The sequence below is a fragment of the Corvus moneduloides genome, chromosome 5, assembly GCF_009650955.1.
Source record: "Corvus moneduloides isolate bCorMon1 chromosome 5, bCorMon1.pri, whole genome shotgun sequence".
NCBI lineage: Eukaryota > Metazoa > Chordata > Aves > Passeriformes > Corvidae > Corvus > Corvus moneduloides.
This window is the reverse complement of record NC_045480.1, coordinates 37,278,280-37,299,897: the sequence shown is the minus strand read 5'-3', so window position 1 is coordinate 37,299,897 and position 21,618 is coordinate 37,278,280. Positions and strand designations below refer to the sequence as shown.

The window sequence follows — 21,618 nt, the reverse complement described above, 5'->3', positions numbered from 1 at the left end:
GCCGGTTCAAACTCCCGAAGCTCCGCCCCTTGGCGCGGAGGCCGGTCGGGATTGGCCGCGTGCCGCTCTGACGTCAGAAGCCGAGCAACTCCCGAGCTAGGTCGAGCGCGAGGGGGTCGTTGGCGCTCATACCCGTTGGAACCGGTTGGGGTGAGGAGAGTGGGGGGGCGGGGCAGGGCGGAGCGCGCTGGGCGGCGATTGGGGGAGAGGGACGGTTTAAAAAACCGCGGGGGCCCTCGCCATTGGCTGGCGGCGGCTGCGGCCGATCTGATTGGGCGGAGCGCGCGCGCTGCGGCGTGGTTTAAAAATACAAAGCGAGCGGGCCCGGCGGCGGGTCGGGCTGTGCGTCGGGTCCCTCAGCGCTGCTTCCCCCGGCTCGGGGGCGGCCGGGGCCAGCGGCGCCGCCTTCCATCCCTCCCTCCCTCCGTCCTTCTCTCCATGGGGCGGGGGTCTGGCGGGCAGCAGCCGTTGGCTGTAAAGCTGGGCTGAAAGTTGGGTTTCGGCGCCTAAGCTAACCCGTTCCTGGAAGCCCCTCCTGGTCCCCTCTCCCAGGCTGGAGGGGTTTTGGGGTTGCTTGTGAGAGGTGGGTTCCCCCACTCACACCGGGGCTCTCTGTAAAGTGCAAGCCGCAGCAAGGGAAAGCCTGGGGCCCAATCTCGGTCGAACTGAGGTTTTAGTGCAAACCACGCCTGTGGTTTGCATTAGTGCTTTCAAGTGCACCGCTAGCTGTGAATCTGGCCCGTTGGGTTTGGGGAGAAAGTTTCCATACAGTCACTTATTTTAGTGTGATGTGACCCCAGACTACATGATACAGCTTTTGCTGATGTTGGTTTTCTTCTGTCTGATTATCTTCATCCAATTCTGTACTTTGGGTAAATATTCTTAGTAATCTAATTGGTTTTTAACACTCTTGTTTTTTCAGGTGTAGTTTATAGCCCTGGTGAAAAGCAGGTTATGACTTTGTTTACTGAAGATGAGATACCTTCAGTAGAGCTTTAATCACATTAACCTTTCTCAATGGTAAGAAAAAACAAATCAAGCTTTGAGACAGCAGTACAAATCCCTAAGCTATGTGAGAGTATTGGGTAGCTGCAGGTGTGAGTGGTCAATGTCTTGATCTCCAGTCTCCCCATTCAGAGTTGCTCAGTATAAGAACTTATTAGGTACAGTTTTTCAAGCCTTTTTTCTTCAGTTCACTAATGTGGTAGTAAATGCCTTCTTTATCCCTGTTTCATTTTAAGCTTTGTATATTTGCCTAAACTACAGTCCTAAAAGCCGAAACCCACTACAGAAGGGGGTAATTGGGAGGTAAACTGACACAGCAACCCGCAGATATGCATTCCCTCTGCAGATGTCAAAGCCTTCACAAGCCAGTTATCCACAATCTTGTATCAGTTCACTTATGTGGCTGTTACTTTTGATAGTGTTTAACATAGAAATAAAGCTTAGTCTTCCTTACCATCTAAAATAAACATTTACATGGGGGATGGTTTGTTATTACTGTAAACCATTCCACTGCTTCTCTGTAGCAAATTAATGTTTCAGTTCTACAGTACTGAGTTCTATGTAAGTCTATCCACTTTGCAAAGAATTATTTTAATTTGTCATGTGGCTTTAAATATGCCTTAACTTCATATTTTACATGGAAAGTGCTATTTTGTTTGGTGAGTTAAGCTGCCAGATGGGTCAGTTGTTTACTTTGTGGTAAACCATGTCTTGATGACAGCTTCTTGTGTTTTCTAGTTAATAAAGCAGTTTTGTAAAAGATGGTAGAATTTTGCAATACAGGTGTGTACTGATTGAATCGGAGTACAACCATTGGTATCTCTGGTGTAAAACCATTCCTTGCCTGCCAGACTGACTTAGACACACTCTGTCAGTTATTGGAGGGGAAAAAAAAACCCCAACACTTTAGTTTTATTAAATTTTCACTCTTTTAACATGTATATACCAAGTTCATGGAAAAAAAAATACTTTGGAACAGCCTTTGGAAAGTTTGTGATATAATCACAGTAAGGCTTTTACTGTTGCTTCTGTTTTTATAACTGCTCTAAAAATACGAAGAAAATGATTGTGGAAAAGCAGGTGGGTTGAGAAAGTGTAATTATTGCTAGGGGAAAAAAGGAGATCTGCCTTTCAAATGATTTAATCAAATGTTTTAAGAAAGAAATTAGGTTCTTTAAATTTTCTTACCTGGAAAAGAAAGCTTTTGTACACTTAAATTGATCCGTACAGTGTTACATCATGCTGTCTCATACAGCACAGGACACATAAGAAACCAAACAGTTGTACTCCTTAACATCTGTCTGTCCTCCAACAAGGAAGGCAGTATTGAGAATTTTCCATGCTTGAAGATGATACTGGAAGCTTCCCACAGCAGTGCCAATGCTGAAAGCCCCGCACAAGAATGCTGATGTTAGAAACTTGTCATTCCCAAAGCCGTGCCTTCCTCCCAGCACCCTCGTGCCTGGAAAAGCGCTTCTCTGCTTCCACAATAAGCTGTCACTGTTTTTCATTGTGCCACGCTGTTGCTTTTCAGACAAAAACACAATTTCTGTCTCCAGAGATTCAGCCACTGTTACTCTTCTAAAGCAGTGATCTATGCAGCATTGACTTTGGTCGGTACGCGTGGTTAATTTATTAACCACATGTGCATGACAGTTGTGGGGAAGAAGCATAAACTCTGGGACTTGGAGTTTACTTCTGTGTGAATAATTCTGCTCATGAGATGACTCTTAGGTTTTATAGCTCCCTAGCTTTGACCCCTTCTGAGTTTCTAATCTGCTCCACAATTTGGGGCGCTATTGTTAACTCAGCTTAATCTTCAATTAACTGCAAGTGAGGAGAGATAAGCAATGAGGCTAGAAATGCTGGATAGAAGGTAGAGAAAAGACCAGATGGGTGAGACCAGGTTACAGAGCTGAGAAATGGATTTAAAGAAAAGTATGTCACGGACAACAAAAATGTGTGATGGGAGTGATACTGCTTTCTATCATACTGTGTCTCTTGGCTTCTGTGGGCAGCTTCTAGAGTTTTTCTGGATAGTGGTGTCAGTGTAGACAAAGCAAGGGAAGAAAGTAACAAAGGCCTTTTATTTGAATTAAATCATCAGTGGATCCATTACAACAGTATCTGTTCAGCTGAGGAGATTGCAAACTACAGTTGCCTGACAACTCTGACCAAACTTTCATTCTGGTGTATTTATGTAGTGATGCTGTTGGTTTTAATTCAGTCAGTTGGATAAAGAAGTTCTACTGTCACTTCCCAGAAAATCTCCTACTATCCAAATTCCTGTATGGAGTATGCCTTAATTTAGCCTAATGGCAGTAAAATTCTGCTTCGGAAAGTTATCACTCTTGATTGATAGACAATTTCTTCTTCTGGACCTGAAAAGTCAGTGGATGAATAACGAAAGTGAGTTACAACTGCTCTCGATTTTAATCTAACCTAACTTTGCTAATAGGAATCAAAGATGTTGAAAGAAAGCAAATTTAGCTTTAATCAGCAGGTTTTTTGTTACAGAAAAAAAGATTAAAATTCAAGACACAAAAAACATTTAAGTAGGTCACTGCTTTGAAAACCCTTTTAATGTGAATTACGAAGTCTGCAGACAGCAACAATGTTCTTGGTCTATTTTATGTGAGCATTTCTCACTATATATATGGTGGGAGCTGTAGGATGAAAATCAAAATCAAAACTACTTAAGCTACTGCTTACCTAAATTCAACACAAAACTTATTTTATTGTAGTGTTCCAGTTATAAGCAGTTATTTTCTTTGATAATAACTTTGATAAAAACACATATAACTGCTGCTGCCCAAAAGTTTACAAAACTGGTGTTTGTGTCAATATCTTAAAGAATTTCATTTAAGATAATGTATTAGAACGTTCCCCATTTTTTCTGGTGTTGTTTAACATGTGAGTAATATGTATGTTGTAAAAATGAAATATATTTACCCTTTAAACATTAGTTTTATTATGTGGGCTATTGTAAAGCCTGCATAACCAGTTAAGCGGCTCATAGGCAAATGTGGCTGTGTTAGTTACACCAGGCTGGGTTTGTCTGAAAGCTCAGGAGCTTATTTCGACTTTGTGCTGTGTACCCAATACCTAAAACAAAGGCAGCCTGCATGAGACACTATCCGGGACAGCTGCAGAGCAAAGGCTGAAACTGCAGTTGTCATATGATAAGAAATAAATACAGCAAATCTCTTCTTGTACCAACACAGATGATAATAGGAACAGTAGTAATTCCTGAGCACAATAATTGTTACCTGAACTTTTTCAGTCTTGATTTGACAGTAACTTTTTTTGCATTGGGTTTACAAACTTTTAACATTTTTTTTATCTTTTTGCTTTTCTATTCACCTTGCTTTCACTCACTTTCTTGTTTACATTCAAAGTAATACTTATACAACATTTTCCCCTCAATATATTTTAAAAATTTCTTTGTTTTGCTATACTGCTAATCCCTTTTTACAGGTATGAGAAGAAAGCAGCATTTGTCTTTATCTATTGGATAGTTTCACAGGCAGCTTAGAGGGGCTTTAAAATGTCCTAATTTAGCCCTAATTTACAGTAAGAATACAGTTTAAACGGGTAAAAAAAGTTTCTATTCTTCTATCCCCACCCCCAAACTCTTCCAGCATCAGTAAACATTGGTACTTTGCCTGAAACATATACACAACTTACTCTTAAGAAATGAAATTCAATTGCCAATAAAATTGTTCTGTCATTTGTGAGTTGGAGAGTATAGTTTGACTTTTTTTTCTCCTTCTAAGCAGTAAGATAAAGGGTTGGACTGCCTCGGGAGGTGTGACATCCAGTGAGCAGATCCAAAGAGGCTGTAGTCACTGTCCAGCTTCTGAATAGTGATGTATGACACTAGCTGCTGGTGCTTCTCCTGCCAGAATGAAGTACCTGTCAACCCATGCTACCTTATGATTATTGATACATTTCTACACAGCAAACTAGAATGCTTTGTTCGTACCCTTGCCCAGTCTGGGGGACTGTTTCCTTCTGTGGTCATTAGGGCTAGAAACTTAAAATGAGGCTGAACCTGACAGTAGAAGCTGTCACTGCAGCTCTAAAGTCTCCTGGGAAAGAGAAAGAATAGTTGGAGTTGACAAGGCTGTGTGTCATGGGCTGCAAGAGGAAGGAGCCAGCAGAGATAAGCAGGTTTGGCCGGTAACAACGAGGTCCCTCCTAAGCACCGTGATATTCATCAACACACTGGTCTGTGTCTTGCATCCAGGTACTGGAAAAGCTTAAATTAATTTCAATGGGTCTCATTAAACTTAAATGGGTCTCAAGTGTTGGTTGTGTGGTGTGCATCCTGTGCTGTTGTTAAGGTAGACATTGGGAGAACAATTTATTCTGTTACTTCCGGCACCTAGTGCTGTGATATGTGTCATAGAAATGACCACAGGATACATAGGTAATCTGAGACTAGAAAGAAAATGCTCGTGAAGTTTTGAAATTGTTGATTGAATCATCAGTCTCATTTTTAGTCATGGATCCCATGGGATTTTCCAGCAACTGCTGATATAAATGTATAGTTTCTCTACAGCACCCTATTGCATACTCTATACTTCAAAAGTACTTTATAGTAACAGGGGAGGTTGTTTCACAGCTATTATGCTACTAGAAAATGTGTCTGCCTGTAATACCAGTCAAAAGCTAATGCTTCTCTTCCAGAGCCCCAGTTCTCATGGAAAAAAAAAAACCTTGAAGTTTGATAATAAACCTGTGGGCCGATGGTTAATCCTCATCATTTAGTGTGACCGTGTGTGAAGTTAAGTAGAAGCTCTCCCTAACTACTGGCAGGGATAAGCACCTACTGCAAATGAAAAAGAATCAGGGAGCGGCACAGTTCTGCATTTGAAGAAATAAACACAGAAATTTCAAGTTGTTCCCTGTCAAAGATAGGTTTGCTTATTCAAAGCTAAGGAGAAACTAAATAGCAGCCCAAAACATGTCTTTTCCAGTTTTTAAAGGTTGAAAAACATCTGTATCTGTAAATGCTCAACTTCAATGTAAGCCTTTAAGAGAGAAACCACCTTGATGAATACACTCCAGTTCCTAGGCTTGACCATGTTGTGAGATTTTTATTTTGCTACACTTTATACTAATAATTAGACTTTATATGATGTTAATTATGGTAATATGTACAAATACTAAAAGCAGAGAACTCTCATTCTCATTTTCTAGTAGCTGAAAGTTTACTTTGTAAAGATATGATTCGTTTTTGAACAGATTTTCATGATGTAATTAGAAACACAGATAATCACACAACAAAGAGGTGAAAGTTAAGAGGTAAAATATCTGTATTATTATTTTCCTAATTCTGACATAATTTACAAGATCCTGCTCCAGCAGTCACTTCTGGAGAGAGGTAAGGGTGTTTTTTTTAGTGCTTGTGAATAGCTATAATAGCAAAGTTGGGTCTCATTTGTGGTGTTTATATAGTTAATAAATATTAACAACCAAATACTTGGATAAAGGCAAAAAAAAAAAAAAACAAAACACCAACTTCTAAACCCATATTTGTTTAAAACCTTTAATGTTGAGACTTGAGGGTGAGGGTCTCTTTTTGTGTTCTATGGTTTACAGCATGTCCTTCAGCAGATTCAGATACACCTTTGCAACTGTAAAGGCTAGAAGTTTTATCAGTATGATAAAGTCATACTGATATAATATCACACTTTATCAGAGTGAGACTCTAATATTAATCTTTCAAGTGAGGAAATTGAGAGCATCAAAGATGAACAGCAATATCTATTAAAGAAGCAATGCTTTTGATCAGCTGCTGTGTATTGAATGTGACTAATAGCGGTAGGTACTATTCAAACATAGGAACATAGTACATTCTGCCTGGTGGCCATTTTTTGTGACAAACTTTGCAAAACATTTTAGCTGATCCTCTTCCCATAATACTTCTCAGGTAAGCATTTATTGTCAAGTAATATCAGCAAAAACCAGCTGCAGTTCTGAATTATTGTTATACTTGAGTTTATTGGAATGTAAGCCAATCTATGTCTTTTACCCAGGAGCTCTGCAGGAGGTCAGGAAAGCATTTAAACCCCAAACACACATGTAATTGTATTGATTTTATTTGTATAAAAATATGTAATTTTACTGATTTTATTTGTATTAAAATGTCTGCATTAATATCAGACTTTTGTTTTTATTAAGGGAATCCAAGTATCTAACTGATGGTTCAGTGGAGGAAGTGTTCACCTGCTCCCAAGGGGCACTTAAAATTTGCTGTTGACTTCAACAAGAGCTAAGTCAGACCTAGAGATGGTTATAACTGTACTGCAAAGACAGGGGCACTCAAAGAGGCTTCAGGGCTACAGAACTTTCCTATTTTTCTTTCTGTAAAAGGAATCCATATCAGAAGAAGACATGATGGTGTAACAGAGCCCTGTAGTTTCCAGGATCCTCTGACAAAACCGTGAAGATGGTGTAGTATGTGTTATACAAAGCAAGAACCAAGTGGTTAAAGCCCTTGTCAAATCTGAATTTCTATAATAAGAAAGGCTGTAGTACAGAGTATATAGAGTGCTTTTTGTGGTATCAAGAGTGCATTAGAGACCAGCAAAATTTGCTGAAAAGATATGACAGTTTATCTTACAGGGAAAAAATCTGAGCAAGTTTTTTATTTCATTTCAAGGGATTGAAAAATAATTCTTAAGCAATATCCTACATTTGTCTGTTACTAGTAGTTAAGTTTTTATTGCATAACACAAAACCTCTAGGGGTGATACTTTTCTACAATATGCTCCAGATAGCTGCATTACATTTCAGAAGAGCATGAACGATGATTTAGTGGGGTCTCTTTCTAACTGTGTGATCTCATATCACATGAAACAAAATGTTACTCAAAGCAACCTGGATGAACAAGTGATCAGTGACTGTGAAACAAGGAGATGGAGGTGCACTTTGGTGAGTGGGATCTTCTGGGGAGGAGGAGCGGTGTTGAAATTGAGGGGTACCTAAGGCAAAGCTGGAGATTGGCATCTCTGCTTCTGTGCAGTCATTGTGTTTGAGCTCTCTCTCCTAACTCATCCTTCGTTGTTTAAGTCCACCAACAAACAATTTGTCAAGTACATTTAACAAAGAACATAACGGTTTCTGTATTTTTGCATGGAAGAACGAAGTCTTCTATCAGAAGATCCTTTGATGCCCCCAGTAACTAATGGCTTATTCTGAAAGTGAATTGGCACAAACCATTACAAGGACTATATAACAAAACTTTAAAGCTTTTACAGTACGTGGGTTTATCAGTTTTAATCCTGTAAACCCTAAATTATTCTTAAAATAAAATGTGTAGTTTTGGACCTTCTTTACCGCTTTAAACCTTTTAATAAAAGCCTGTGTTATATAAACCCTTTCATACATCTTGAGTTTCCATTGTACAAGGCTGAATGCTTAGAAAAGCAAGACTGGCTTCAGCTGGGTTCAGACCTGGAAATAACTGGTTAAAGTTACGATTTTTTTCTTCTATTACTGCATTTCTTGAATCATATACAATAAGGTCTATGCGTACTAATACAGATTAAGTTTTGTTATATGATTAAGTATCTGAAATTATATTTTAACTATCCTAGCCTAAAACCTGTAAAGAAGTAAAAAAAATACAGTCTGTAGGCAAGTTCCAATATTCCTATGCTTTGGGCTCTATGCTTTAACAAATTTGGACAATAAAATTGAAGCAGAGCAACAGGCAGTAGCAGGTTAGGTGGTGCTGGAGTGGAAAAGGAAAATGAGATATCAAAAAACAGAAAAAAGAAAAGGAAAAATAAAAAGAATAGCATTTTGTTTCTGGTAAGGAAGGAGAGATTTGGTCACTGTTCTTTATCACAGACCATGAATGCCTGTCGAGTAGGTTGCTTTTTTATTAAAACCACCAGCATGTGTGGTGGAATTCACAGAATTTTTCAAGTGTTTTAAAGGAATCTATTTTTCACTGAAATAGTTACAATACATAACATAAGAAAATGTGTGTTTCCTGAGAAAAAATGTATACCAATAGTTTTCCTTATTATTCCTTTTGCAAACAGGATAATTTCAGGTGCTGCACACAAGTGCACTAAAGTACACTTGGACTTCAAGTGAATGGTACCTGCTGGGGAAGGGAATATTCCTCCCCAGCTGAACTTTATCCCATGGAAATGCATACAAAGTTGCAAGCCACCTTCCTCTTCCAAGACTGATTACTAGTGATGCATTTGCAATGTGCTTGCAATATATCCAAGGTGATGCATCTGATTATCATTCTTCTCTCTCAAATTACAAAACACATCAATCAAAAGCTAACAGGAGCTGGGACATCTGGCATCTCAGAGAAGCACAAGCTGCTGGGCTCCCACCTGTGCCTGGCCTGCCTCGGTGCCAGAGGGGGCACTGAGTCCCGCTGAGTTCAGAGCCTGGGAGCTGTGAATTCAGGCAGACTTTTTGGGATGCTGCAGTTCCTGCTCTTTCTGCATGCCACATACAAGTCATGCATGCTGTGTTCTTGGCACCCACAGGGGATATAGATTACTGCTGCCTTCTGTACTACTCAGTTCCACTGTCAGTCCTAGTGACATGTCATGTACAGGGTAGCTGGTTTGGAGCTGCTGTTTCCTTTGAACTGATTTAATTTTTGAAGTTTAATCTGTATATGGTTGCAATGGTGCATGTTTTTATGTTTATTTAAAACATCTCCACATACATGGTTTATTTATAGCTGAACAATTATGCTAGCCACTACTAGAGCTGATGTTATAAAATCTTAATTTTAGACAACATAGTCCACAATGATTTTTCTTTCTATTTCATGGGGCCCAAGCTTTCATGAAAGTTAGCAAATCCTTTTTGGAGTAAGCTTCATACTGCCTGATAAGCCCATCTAGCTGCAGCTCTTTGTATTTTTCATCCCACATATGATGCAAGATTAAAAGGGACGTGATTTCTTTGTTACTGTAAGCAGGCATTCATACCAAATGAGGTGGTCATCCCCCTGCACCAGTCACACGGTCCTGCCCTTCTACTGCACCATCCTGTGTGCTGGGGCATCCTGCAGCTGAGCGGTAAAGCAGATCAGGATTAAATTTAAATGATTTTTCTTGTTGCTAGTCTAGTTGTAACCCAATATAGTTAGCTGTGCAGCCACAGAAATGTTTTTTATGGCCACAAAGAAGCACATGGCACAGGTGTGAAAATGAGCAGTTTACAGCAGAAGCAGAACCAAGTCCCACGATTCTCTTATCATGATCTAATCATGAAACTATGATACTACTTTACTTGAAATTACACTTATAAATTAGCATCTTGGCAAGCACGGCTGGGTAACATAATCAGGCTTTTAACTGCTCCCAAACCATACAAAGAGGGTCAGAAACATTTAAAATGCACAAGTGATCTTTCCATCAAACCAAACCACAGCAGCCGGACCCAGACTGGCGTATTTTATGCTCACAGTAACATCAAATCTATCTGAAAAAAAAACCAAAGGGACCTCAAAAGACATAGTCTGAAAGTCTAGAAATTGTTATTCATGACCCAGATTTCCACTGAAGAATTCTTGGAACTCACCCTTGTCCCACTTTTCTCAGTTTATGCTTCCTATATTCTCAGATTTTAAGGTGTGCTATGATTGGTATTGGGGGTTTTGTTCTCTTTTATCTTAACATTATTACATTTTTTTAAAGTTTGAAATCACAAGAAACTCAAAAAGTGAGTTAAACCTTTGCTGCCTGAGATTGCGCAGCAGCAGAGCGTGGAACTAAACCTAGGCAGTACACAGTCTTCAGCTTGGCTGGTAACAAAAGCGGAATTCAGTATTTTTTCCAACTCTCCTCCTATTTCCCTCTCGAATCACTAAAAGGTGCCTTGTGGATAACTGCTGTGACATTTTGCTCAGTTTAGCTTCAGTTACTGTATCCTCCATTCAGTTGCGACAGTGGGACCTACCCTTATTCTCTAATACCACGTTACGCAATCAGATTAAGGAGCCATCTGCGGCACAAACTGAAACTGCTCTATAATCGTGTTCCCGGCTCACGCAGAACTTTGGCTTACGCAGGATCTGTGTCTCCTTGAATTATTCACCGGCCTCCCTGCTACTCCTTCTTCAAGCTGGAAACGCACAGCAAGCGATACGGTCAAATATTTCAGCGATTAAATCATTGCGCTTTGAGTATGCTCAGCTCAGATGCCGTTTCCGAGATTTAAAGGGATATTTGCGGTAGTTCAAAGGGAAAGCAAAACCTCTCCTCCTTCCTTGCGCGTCCTTTGAATGTGCTTGAAAGGACAGTAGATCTGAGCTTGCTGCTTTTGCCACTCTGCTGTCAACAGCTGAATTGTTAAATGATTTAATGCCAACGCATGTCTTACGTAGCTTTGTAAAGCCTCAAAACTAAAAATACCTGCTTTTACCAAGTATTCTCAGTGTCTATTTTACCTAGTCGTGTGCACAGCAAGGTCTTGGTTCATCATTAGCGAATATAATTCTGCATTCTCACTCTTTTCTGTTGTTACAGTCACCTTTACTAACAAAAAGTCCTTTTAAATGACAAAACTGGAAACTCGCACTGTAAGTTGCCTTTGTCTTCAGAGGGCTTTGCCACAGGAACGCAGGACGGAGCCCTGACTACGTGCGTTGTAAAAGCAGCTCTAACAAAGGACTGAGCTTTGTTTGTATTCTGCCGAGAGAGACACAGCCGGCGGCTGCGCTGCGGCTCCCGGAGAGCTCCCTCCCGCCGGCGGAGGGGCAGCAGCGCCCGGAGAGAGCCTGCTCGCCCTCTCCGGCCGACGGGAGCCGCTGCCCAGCCATGGCCGACAGTAAGCGGAGAAGAAAGGAGGCAGGGAGGGAAGAGGCAAAGATGGAAGGCAGGAGATAGACGATCCGGAACGAGCAGCCCGAGCAGTGCTGGCTTTGGCTAAAACACTAGAGCGAGAACAAGTGGACAGGAGGGAGCTGCTGCGGCACAGCGAGGCGCCGCCGAGGGCCGGGAGGAGGCAGCCGGCCCCGCGTCGCTGGGAGCGCGGGTACGCGCTCGGCCGTGCCAGCGGTAGCTGCGACCCGCGACACCCTCCGGGGCCGCCCTTTCACACCGCACGGACGCGCCGCTGGGGAGGCACGGGAAGGGGGGGAAAGAGAGGCTGATGCACAGGGCTTTTTAAAGGTGGGCTGAGCCTCTGCTGCTGCTACCGCGCAGTGGGCCCGGCCTCCAGACGGGAGGAAAAGAGCGGAAAAAAGAAGCGGCTCCCGTAGTGCATCCTGCACCCCGCCGATGCCGCGGCCGCGCCGGCCAGGACAGGAACTGCGCTTCCCGTGGGGCCGCGCGCGGCAGCCGGCATGCGCGGCGGGCGGGGCGGGGCGGGGCGGGGCGGCAGGTTGCTGTTGTTACATAGGAAACAGCTGAAGAGTCTCCACATGACAGGGGGGGAAGGAGGAAGTGGGGTGGCCCGCGGGGCTCCGCCGCCGCCGCTGCTCCGGTAGTCGCGGGGCTCGGCCGGCGGCTGCTGGCGGGGAGAGTCCTTTCCGCAGCGCGTGGGCTGACCGCCCTTGAGGGTGGACTGGCGCCCCGGTGCCGCCGCTGAAGGGAGGCACGCAGGGAGCGGGGGAGCACCCCGCCGGGCCGCGGCGCCTCGCCGGCGAAGTTTGGTGCGGGGCGGGATCCCGCCGGCTGCGGCGGTGGCGCCGGGTATGAACGGCTTCGCCCCCGAGGAGGTGACCCAGCGCGGGGCAGACCCCGCCGCCGCGGCGGTGGTGGGCAATGCGGGCTCCGCCGTGGAGGTGCCGCCGCCGCCAGCGCCGCCGGGGCTGGGTCCGGCCGCCGCCGCGGGCTCGGCGGGCGGCGGGTGCGCGGGCGGCCCCGGGGCCGGGCAGCTGTGCTGCCTGCGGGAGGAGGGCGAGCGGTGCGGCCGCGCTGCCGGCAACGCCAGCTTCAGCAAGCGGATCCAGAAGAGCATTTCGCAGAAGAAGGTGAAAATCGAGCTGGACAAGAGCGTAAGTTCGCGAGGGGAGGACGCGCCAGGGCAGCCGGTGGGACGGGCGGACAAAAGCGGCCGGTGGGTCGCTGCATCTGTGGCTTAGTTGGTTGGGGGACTTTTAATCAAGTTTAGTGCGGGAGGAGGGGTGTTTGGCGGCGGGGAAGTGTTCGTAGCACGGCCGAGTTTGGCTGGCGCGGCAGGAGCACTGCGCGAAAGTCCTCTCCCTCCGGGCGGGGGGTAGCGCCCGCCTGCTCCTGGGGTCCCCTGTAGCCCCAAGAGCCGGGGCATCGGCTGCGTGTGCCCCCCTGTAGCCGGAGCGGGGGTAAGCGTGGCCGGGAAGCGCCGCTGCTCGCCGGAGCGGAGCCTGCATGGCTCCCGGCGCGCTAGTTTGTCTGTGTTGCTGGCGAGGGCCGCGCTCGCTGCCCCGCCTCGTGTTGCAGCGCTGCACGTCTCCCGTGCCGCTTTATCTTCCGCTCGGCAGCCATCGGGCCCCGCGCAACGCGGCTCGGCACGGCTGGGCAGGGCGCGGGGGGCGGCCGCCTTCCAGCGGGGTGGGATGCCCGGCAGCTGGGAGAGCGCCCGCCCTCGCTGGGTGCCGGGAGGGCAAGGCGGGCTGCGGCGTGGAGCTGCCGGCGGGAGCGCCCCGCGCCCGGGCCGGGGCTGCGTGCGCCCCCAGGGACCCCGGCCCGGCTCTCCAGGCCGGTCCCTAGCGCTGCTTCGTGCTCTCATTGCCCTTAAAGCACGCGGACCTGGGGATTCCGGGCTGGTACGCGCCGAGACCTCCCAAAGCGTGCAGATCCCTACGAAAGGGAAACTTGTAAAAAAGAAAGAAAGTAAAATTAAGTGTGTTGCGTGACCACGCCGGGTAGCGGAAGTAAAACAAGGAGGGGAGGATATAGCTGGGGAAACGAGAGCCGTCTCTTAGCCCTGCAGAGAACAACTGAAAGCTTGTTTTTTGTTTGCGTGCTGCCTGGCCCCCGCGGTGCGATGCGCGGCCGGAGGGAGGGAGGGAGGGAGGGCAGGCAGTGCTCGCGTGGCTCCGCAGCCTGGCACTGCTGCATCGGCCGATTGCAGCATTTCAGCGAGCTCGGGGCCCAGCCGGTGGCAGCGATCTGCAGCGCGGCACACTCTCCATTTAGAAGAAGCCAGTAGTAAAGCTTCCTCAACTCAGTTAATGTGGCTGTGATTGCTGAAGGGTTGTCTATGTACGTGCGCTTTAGTCAGTGTGATGCACTGCATGGATTTGATTGAAAGACACCGTTTTATTCTTCTAGGCAAGACATCTGTACATTTGTGACTTCCACAAAAATTTAATTCAGAGTGTGAGAAATAGAAGAAAGAGGAAAGGCAGCGATGATGATGGTGACTCACCAGTGCAAGACATCGACACTCCGGAGGTAGCTAAATAATTGTGTTTTGTTTTTTTTCGAGTTGTTTTGTTAAGCTTCTTAATGACACCGAGTCTGCACCAATAGCACTCTCCCACTTTTACAGCTTTCCTTATATGTGGGAAAGGCAAGATTCTTGATTCTCTCAGTTCTTAATATAACAGAATTTAACTGAATTTTGTGGCATGTTTTCTGATTAAATGGTGCAGAGTAGAATGAACGAGAGTCTCTATTTTTAAGTGTCTGATGGTTCTCTCAGAAATCTGCTGTTTTCATCTTTCTCCTCAGTGATTCCTCTCCTCCCTAGTGCTTTGCTACATACCATCAAACTCTTATCTTTTGCAGGAACTGACAACCTGAAGGGGATTGCATATAGCGCTTGGGATATAAATGCTTCTCTGTCCTGTCCCTCCAAACTTTTCTTTTGTGCTAAATGCTTTGCAGATGGCTCTTGGCAATTGCTCCATTGCCTTAGTCATGTTAAACACTGAAAGTTTAATGATGGTAGCTTTGTTTCTGCCCCACTGTGGGGGAAGAGCCATTTGGGGAGCTATGCTATGAAGGAGTGTAGTAGAGAAATACGGTGTCTTTTCAACCTCTTTTCTCCACTGCACACCAGTGAAATCTCACCCATTAAAATAAGGGAACTAAAGCATTCAACTTTTTTCATAGTGTAATGGGTCGGTCTTGAACATAAGGCTCTCTTTTTCTTATACATGCTCTGGGTTATTTCTGCTACAGCGTTGCTTAGCAGGTGCTCCGCAGTGTGTTAATTTTGAGCAGAGGCTGTCATGCCTACGTGGTCCCTTCTGAGAGGGATTGTTAAAACATTCTTCAGAAATTGCTCTGTAAGTGTTAATTTAATGGCATCCTTATGGTCAGCATATGCATATAACAGCAACATAAGAGAGGAAACTTTGCATGGGAGTCTATGCCTTTAGGCACAGGGCTCCAATCTGAAGGCTCTGGCTAAGAGGATTTTAGGAGATTGAAAGTAGTTTGATGCTGGGTAGTGTTGTCTGTCTGTTAAATATCTGGAATTGTTTCTTGGGAAGTTGTGTCTAAAACTAGTGCTGTGTGTGACTTCAGGTAGCTCTCTGACACTGGGTAATTGCAGCTCTCCTGGAAGCCTGTTTTGTTTTCTTATGCCAGGATTATGAAGCATGTCACAGCTGATGGATATCTCCAGAACGAGAAAACAAGCTTTTTTGCTTAACAGTATTATTATAAAAAAGAAAACTGGGAACTGTTTTTGGGGAGCGTCAGCTGGCCCTTTGGGCAAGGCCAGTATGTTCATTCCTTGTAATTACTGTATGCCTTAGATACCTGTTTGCCCTTGACTACCTTTATTTTCAATTATTATCCAATTTGCTAAGGAAAAAAGTATCATTCTTCTGGTGATTTGTAAGGCTCTCCCATTTCTATCTCAATCATGACCATCTTTGCTGGTTAGAAGTGATTCCTACAGGAGGGGAAGAAACTCCTGCAGTACTGGTAGCTTCTGGGGCTTGGTGAAAAGTTGCTGCTACTCCTTTGTGTGATGGATGCTTCGAGGGTGGGTTCCCCACTGTGACTTGGGAAGTGGAGTTTAATGCCATGTAAACTTTAGAAACACCAAAGGATACCATCTTTTGTCATGCAAGGTGGCCTCACCTCAAGTCTGGCCAGGTTGCCAAGTATGCAGTAGTATTGCTGTTTTAAGTATTTTGCAGTGAGGCTGTTAAATTAATTTAAAGCAAAAGTGAATGCCTTCATCAATCTTTATTGCAGTGAGTTTGGAAAATACTATTGTAATTGCAACTGATCTAGTAGAATTTCTCATTCAGCCTGCTTTCTGAGCTTGGTCTCCCACTCAGTCATCTGATTAAGCTCTCTTAGGTTGTCAGGGAGGATGGGAGGGTAAGCTGTTGCTGGGAGAAGTGACTGATCAGAGTACATAGGATTCAAAACTGGCAGAGTACTGGATTAAGGCTGTATATTTGTATCCCTGAGAGGACCTTGTGTAATTCTCTGAACTGTTGACTCACTGAGAGAGTTTCGGACGTTTATGCCCATGCACACAGTTCCTGCATTTTGTTTGTGTATCAGGGATGTGTTTGGAGAGCAAGAGCGGTTTACTCACCTCGAGTCAAGAAAACTTGTGCTCTAGACTTTGTCCTGATTCTAATATGTGCTCTTCCATGGTGCAGATGTGCTGTGTCTTGCCTGTAATCTGCATAAGATTTAATGGCTGAAATCACAATACAGGGGCCTCCTTTGAATCAGCATCTTCATAGATGTTACATGAAAGTTGTTACTGGACTTTGTGTTATCATGCTGGAACTGGGAAGCAAACAAAAAACCCAGAACTGCTTAAAGTACAATAATGAGTTCTGAATACTGTCTACAGCTAAAGGGAGGTAGAGCCATGCTTGGATACAACAAAACGCTCTCAAACTGAGCTGGGCTATTTTCCTTTCTGCTGGAAGGTGCAGGGTGGAGTTTTGTTTTTTGTCAAAATGACATCTGCTGAGCTGACTGTTTACACTTGCGTATCTGTGAGATTCCAAAACGTTTTTGCGAGGCAAACTATTAATGACTGAATCTTTTTCAGTTATATTAGATTGTTTTCTTCCCCTTCCCCCTCTTTTCTTCTAGGTTGATTTATATCAGTTACAAGTAAACACACTTCGAAGGTACAAAAGACACTTCAAGCTACAGACCAGACCGGGACTTAACAAAGCACAGCTTGTTGAAGTATGTATGAGTGTTTCCCATAATAGAAAATGCAACTTGCTATGGCATGTGGTTTTCTATACACTGTGATCCTTGCATAAAGTGCCTATATAATCTGGATTTTAGGAGAACAAAAGGGAGCTGCTTATCTAGCTTCCTTCATTGGTCACAGCTCCCGAGCCAAGTAGATCAAAAGTAAAAGCTCTTTCCAGAGGAGGGACCCTTAACTCCCAAAAGGGGGGTGTTCTGCTTAAAAACACGGTGTTAAGCTGGAACAGTAAGATGATCTGCATGCCCCTAAATATCATAGAATCATGGGTTTATTCTGTCTGTGCATCTATCACAGCTTCACCTGAAATGTCCTGCTAAAAAAAAGCTAGAAACTGAGAGGTGTCAGTGAAGTTCTGGTAAGGTTCAGACTTTGCTTTAAAAAGCTAGTTACTGCAACCATAGGTTTCTGTATATGTAAAGTACAGAAACCTGAAAAAACATGATGCTATTGATAATGAATTCTGTTAAAACCCCTGGAATCTGCTGTCAGAAAACTGGAATTTTATGGAATTAGGGTTTTTCTTATTACTGTTTCTAAACATGCTGATGCTGCATGCCAGTACAGCTGTATGTTAGCATCTTTGCTTCACATGAGTGCAATTTTAAAGGAATTCTTTTGTGCTGCAAAGGTGCAGTCACAGCATATTGGTAAGTGGAAGAGCTGGTGATCCTAACAGGAAGGTATAGCTACTGATTTTTCACTTTTGTGCAGTGATACATTCAGCTGTATTTAAGTGCAGACACTTTTTTCATCTCTCCCTTAATCTGTGTGGATTAAAAGCAAGGCTCTTAAAGGTGTGGGTGATCTCGAAGCTGAACTGTGAAAGAGTAGTCCTGCTGCCACTAAGTGTAAGAATGCAAAATCAGTCTTTCATTTTCTCATATGTAGGTTAGTTCTCGAATTAGCAGGACTGTGATTTGAAGAAGCACAAGCAGTTTTTATTCTGCAAAACTGGTGTTTCTAAGGGTCTGGTTTAGGTGCATTGCACATGATACTTGCACTAGATTATTCCTATGCTGCATGGTGAGCACGGGCAAAGCTGCTTCTGCCACATGCTTGATTTGACTGACCTGCAGGTATTTGTGAGCCATAGCCACAGAGCTTCCTTAGTATACAGTGCATTTGATTCCTTGTGATCTGTTCTAACACACCAGAGACACTGCTCTGGCTGTTACTGAAAGTCCACTTCAAATGACTTTGTCAAACTGTTTCTCTGTGAATGTTTTTGGAGGTAGAGTTTAGAAAGCTGCTTTTTTAGATAGGCTAAACATTTATTCTTCTATCCTGTGGTACTTAAATGAGCAGTCCCATGTTTTTCACTTCATAATTTTAATCTATCAATCTGGCAAAAAGCCAGAGAATAGACTCAGCCAGTTACAATATTTTGCAACTTTCTTTTAAAGCTGGTGTTCGTTTTGATGAAGGGAAAGGCTTCTGAAATGACAAGTGATTCAATAACTGCTTACAGATTGTCATATTTCAATGGTTACAGCATGGTAAATTTTCATAGATAGCTGTTTTGAAGAGCTGAATGTTCAATTATAATTCTCTGATATTCTTGTGTTGTGTTGATGTTTCTGTACGTGATTTGATGGAGACACACACCACCTCCCAAGCTGAGAGGAGAACAGCAGCCTCTTGTTACTGTGCTGTCACTGTTGATATTCTGTAGTCATCACCTGTTACATTCAAGCTTTAACTGAGCAGATGAAATTATAGTCCCATGGTGGTTGTGATAGCTTTGAGGGCTTTTTCCCCTGAAAGACCTCTGGACTTTTTACTTTGTAAATTAGGGGTACAATCTGCTACATTTAGTTCACAGTTATCAGTAAAATGATTCCTGTTTACCTTTTCTATGACTACTAAAGACTTCAGAAAAGAGGCAACATTTCCCTTTTTTGTAAGCTTCTTAATCAGTCTTTTAAACTTTATTGTAGTAGATTTAAATTTGAATCTTCCGTTTTTGCATGTAAGAGTGATTATTTAATTTCCTTGTATTCTTCCTTTATAGATAATTGGCTGCCATTTTAGGACAATTCCAGTGAATGAAAAGGACACCTTAACGTACTTCATCTACTCAGTGAAGAATGACAAGAACAAACCAGATCTAAAGCTGGATAGTGGGGTTCATTAGGCAGAAAAGGTTGGGACTGAGACTCAGGCTGCAAATCAAAAGACTGAGGTTTTGTTGATATGCAAAAGCTTTCTTTGTAACTTTTTCTCCTGAGAGAGTTTGTCTGTTTTATTTTTCATAACCTTGCTGATTTGTTTGAAAACCATCTCTTATGAAACAAATTTCCTCAGCAAAAGTATTTTAAATAAATATCACTGATATTGTTGCTCAAACGGGTGTGTCTGTAATTTTAGTGAGTTGGACATGATGATCCTGACGGGTCCTATGCAACTCAGCATATTCTATGATTCTATGATACTTGCACCTAGCAGTTAAGCTTTGATGAACTATGTAATAGTATTAAATATTTTTCAATTAAAATGTACCTAGGATATATTTATAAATTTACCTCAAGTGCTCATGATTGAATGCCTTTAAAAAAAAAAAAAAAAGCTGTAGCAGACTTGGCAGTAGGTTCTTTTTCCTAAGGTAAAAGGCTTTAAGTGTCACTTCTGTTCTTAGCTGGGCAGAAATGGCTGAATAACAGGGTTTTTTTTTTTTCCCCCTTGGGAAACAAGAATTGGTGGAGGATTTTCTGATTTGTTTATTCATTTTGTCATTGCTGAGATACATGCTTCCAAGCACTGAGGCCTTCCTGCTCCTGTATTAAAATGGAAAAAAATGCAGCTCTCAAATTTCAAAGCTGTAAGTACAGATGAAGGGACTGCTGCAGCTTACTGTGCTGAGAAATCCTTCGATTTGGTAAGAAATCCTTTACCTGCTGATTTCTCCATTTGTCTGCATGGACTGCTGCTAAGAACTTAATTGGAGAACGAGAGTTGAGTCTGTGTGGGGTCAGTACAGTCTCTTCTAACAGGCACACTGTTTCTTTTTCATTGCATGCATTAGCTCAGGCCTGTTTAAAAGGAACGGCCCCCTCTCAATAAACCCAAACCTTATGGTAACATGTGAGAGTAATATCCAGGAATACTTAGGCTTTTGATTGCTTGTCTTAGAAAATTCTGATGTTGAAGGTGGTATTAAGAATGACTTATTGTATTGTCACCTTTTGTGCCAGTCTAAATGTGTGGTGTATGGCATATGATTTCTTTCTGCTTAAACCTGTGCACATAGGATGAAGAAAAAGCTGAGGAAAAATAGTTTTCATCTTAAAGCTGAGGAAGACATGGCTTCAGCTTGTTCAGTTAGCATTCATTGCAACTCCTAGCCTTATCAGATGTTATAAGCTTTTTCTTAATTTGGGAAAAATGAAAAAGCAGTATGTCTATGATCCAATCTGCTTGATGTTAATCTTTTGAGTTTTTTTGAAAATTACTACTCTGCTGGCATCACTACAACTAAGATGCTTCACTTTGCTTTTTTGGACCTGTGACGCTTGCATAGAATTGAATGATGATAAACCCTAACCTCAAGCTGGCTGCCTTCCCAGTGTGTCTCAGTGGTATGATTTCTTTCACTTGTAGTGCTTTATGTATTTCCACAATATGGTTCTGCAGTGCTGGCCTATGTTCAAGACAGTGATATCTAGCTAGTGACATCTGTAATTGGTGCTCCTTTGAAGATACATTTTCGTGCCCATTTCACTACAGGGACTGTAAATTTGCTAAATAATCATTTGCACACGTTCTGCTTCTTACCTTCACAGTGCAAGTTGCATAAAAAGCCAGGGAACCTAGTCATGGATAGGACATCTGAAGGATAAAGACTTTTTCTCTGAGTGCATGACAGAGTTGAGTGTTCTCACCTAGGCCTGGCAGTACCTGTAGAAGAAGCTGTGTGAGGGAAGGAGGGCGGGGGAGAAACAAAAGCGAGTTTCTATGGAAAGTCAGTCTTAAAGCAATAGCTTAAGTGACCCTATCTTGCTGCATGTGGAAAGTGGCAACATTTTGCTCCAGTGGATTGTATATTTTCCAGGAGTCATAGAAGAGAGGTGTAACTGAAAGCCGCTAACTTTAGTGCCCAGCTTTGTATCTGCCTTAAATCTTTTTGCTACTACTGCTTTGCAAAGCTGTGAATGCCAGGCATATGCAATGTGCTTCTTGTAGAAACTAGATGGCACAAACAACAGAAATTATGTACCTTAGAAGATTATAGAGGACTTGGCACAAGAGAACATGCCATAAGCTTTTTTAGCAGAGCACTGACTTTGGGTATTTTTGCTGAGTTGCCAGATTTATGGGGTTTATTTTACTATCAATTGATTATTTGATGGGAAGCCCAAATGACTCTAATCTACTTGAATAATCACACAAATGAGGCTTAAAAAGCCTGGTGACACAAACTGTTTAACAGTCAGTAGGGCAAAAATAGTACACGCAGATTTACTTGAAACATTTAGTACTAGC

The 21,618-nt window shown here is 43.2% G+C and overlaps 1 protein-coding gene across 1 annotated transcript; it reads left to right on the top strand.

The window, feature by feature from the left end:
- The first annotated feature begins 12,423 nt into the window (after positions 1-12,423).
- On the top strand, positions 12,424-20,685 carry SAP30 (Sin3A associated protein 30). Its single transcript, XM_032109130.1, has 4 exons — positions 12,424-13,000; positions 14,259-14,381; positions 17,010-17,108; positions 19,151-20,685. Exons 1-4 carry the CDS (start codon positions 12,698-12,700, stop codon positions 19,271-19,273), a joined length of 648 nt encoding a protein of 215 aa, XP_031965021.1. The 5' UTR covers positions 12,424-12,697; the 3' UTR covers positions 19,274-20,685.
- The last annotated feature ends 933 nt before the right edge of the window (positions 20,686-21,618 follow it).

Bases quoted from the DNA above. Each gene is read 5' to 3' on its own strand.
- SAP30 (XM_032109130.1), top strand. From the start codon at position 12,698: ATGAACGGCTTCGCCCCCGAGGAGGTGACCCAGCGCGGGGCAGACCCC. The intron at 13,001-14,258 runs GTAAGTTCGCGA...TTATTCTTCTAG, and splicing joins AAATCGAGCTGGACAAGAGC to GCAAGACATCTGTACATTTG. The intron at 14,382-17,009 runs GTAGCTAAATAA...CTTTTCTTCTAG, and splicing joins AAGACATCGACACTCCGGAG to GTTGATTTATATCAGTTACA.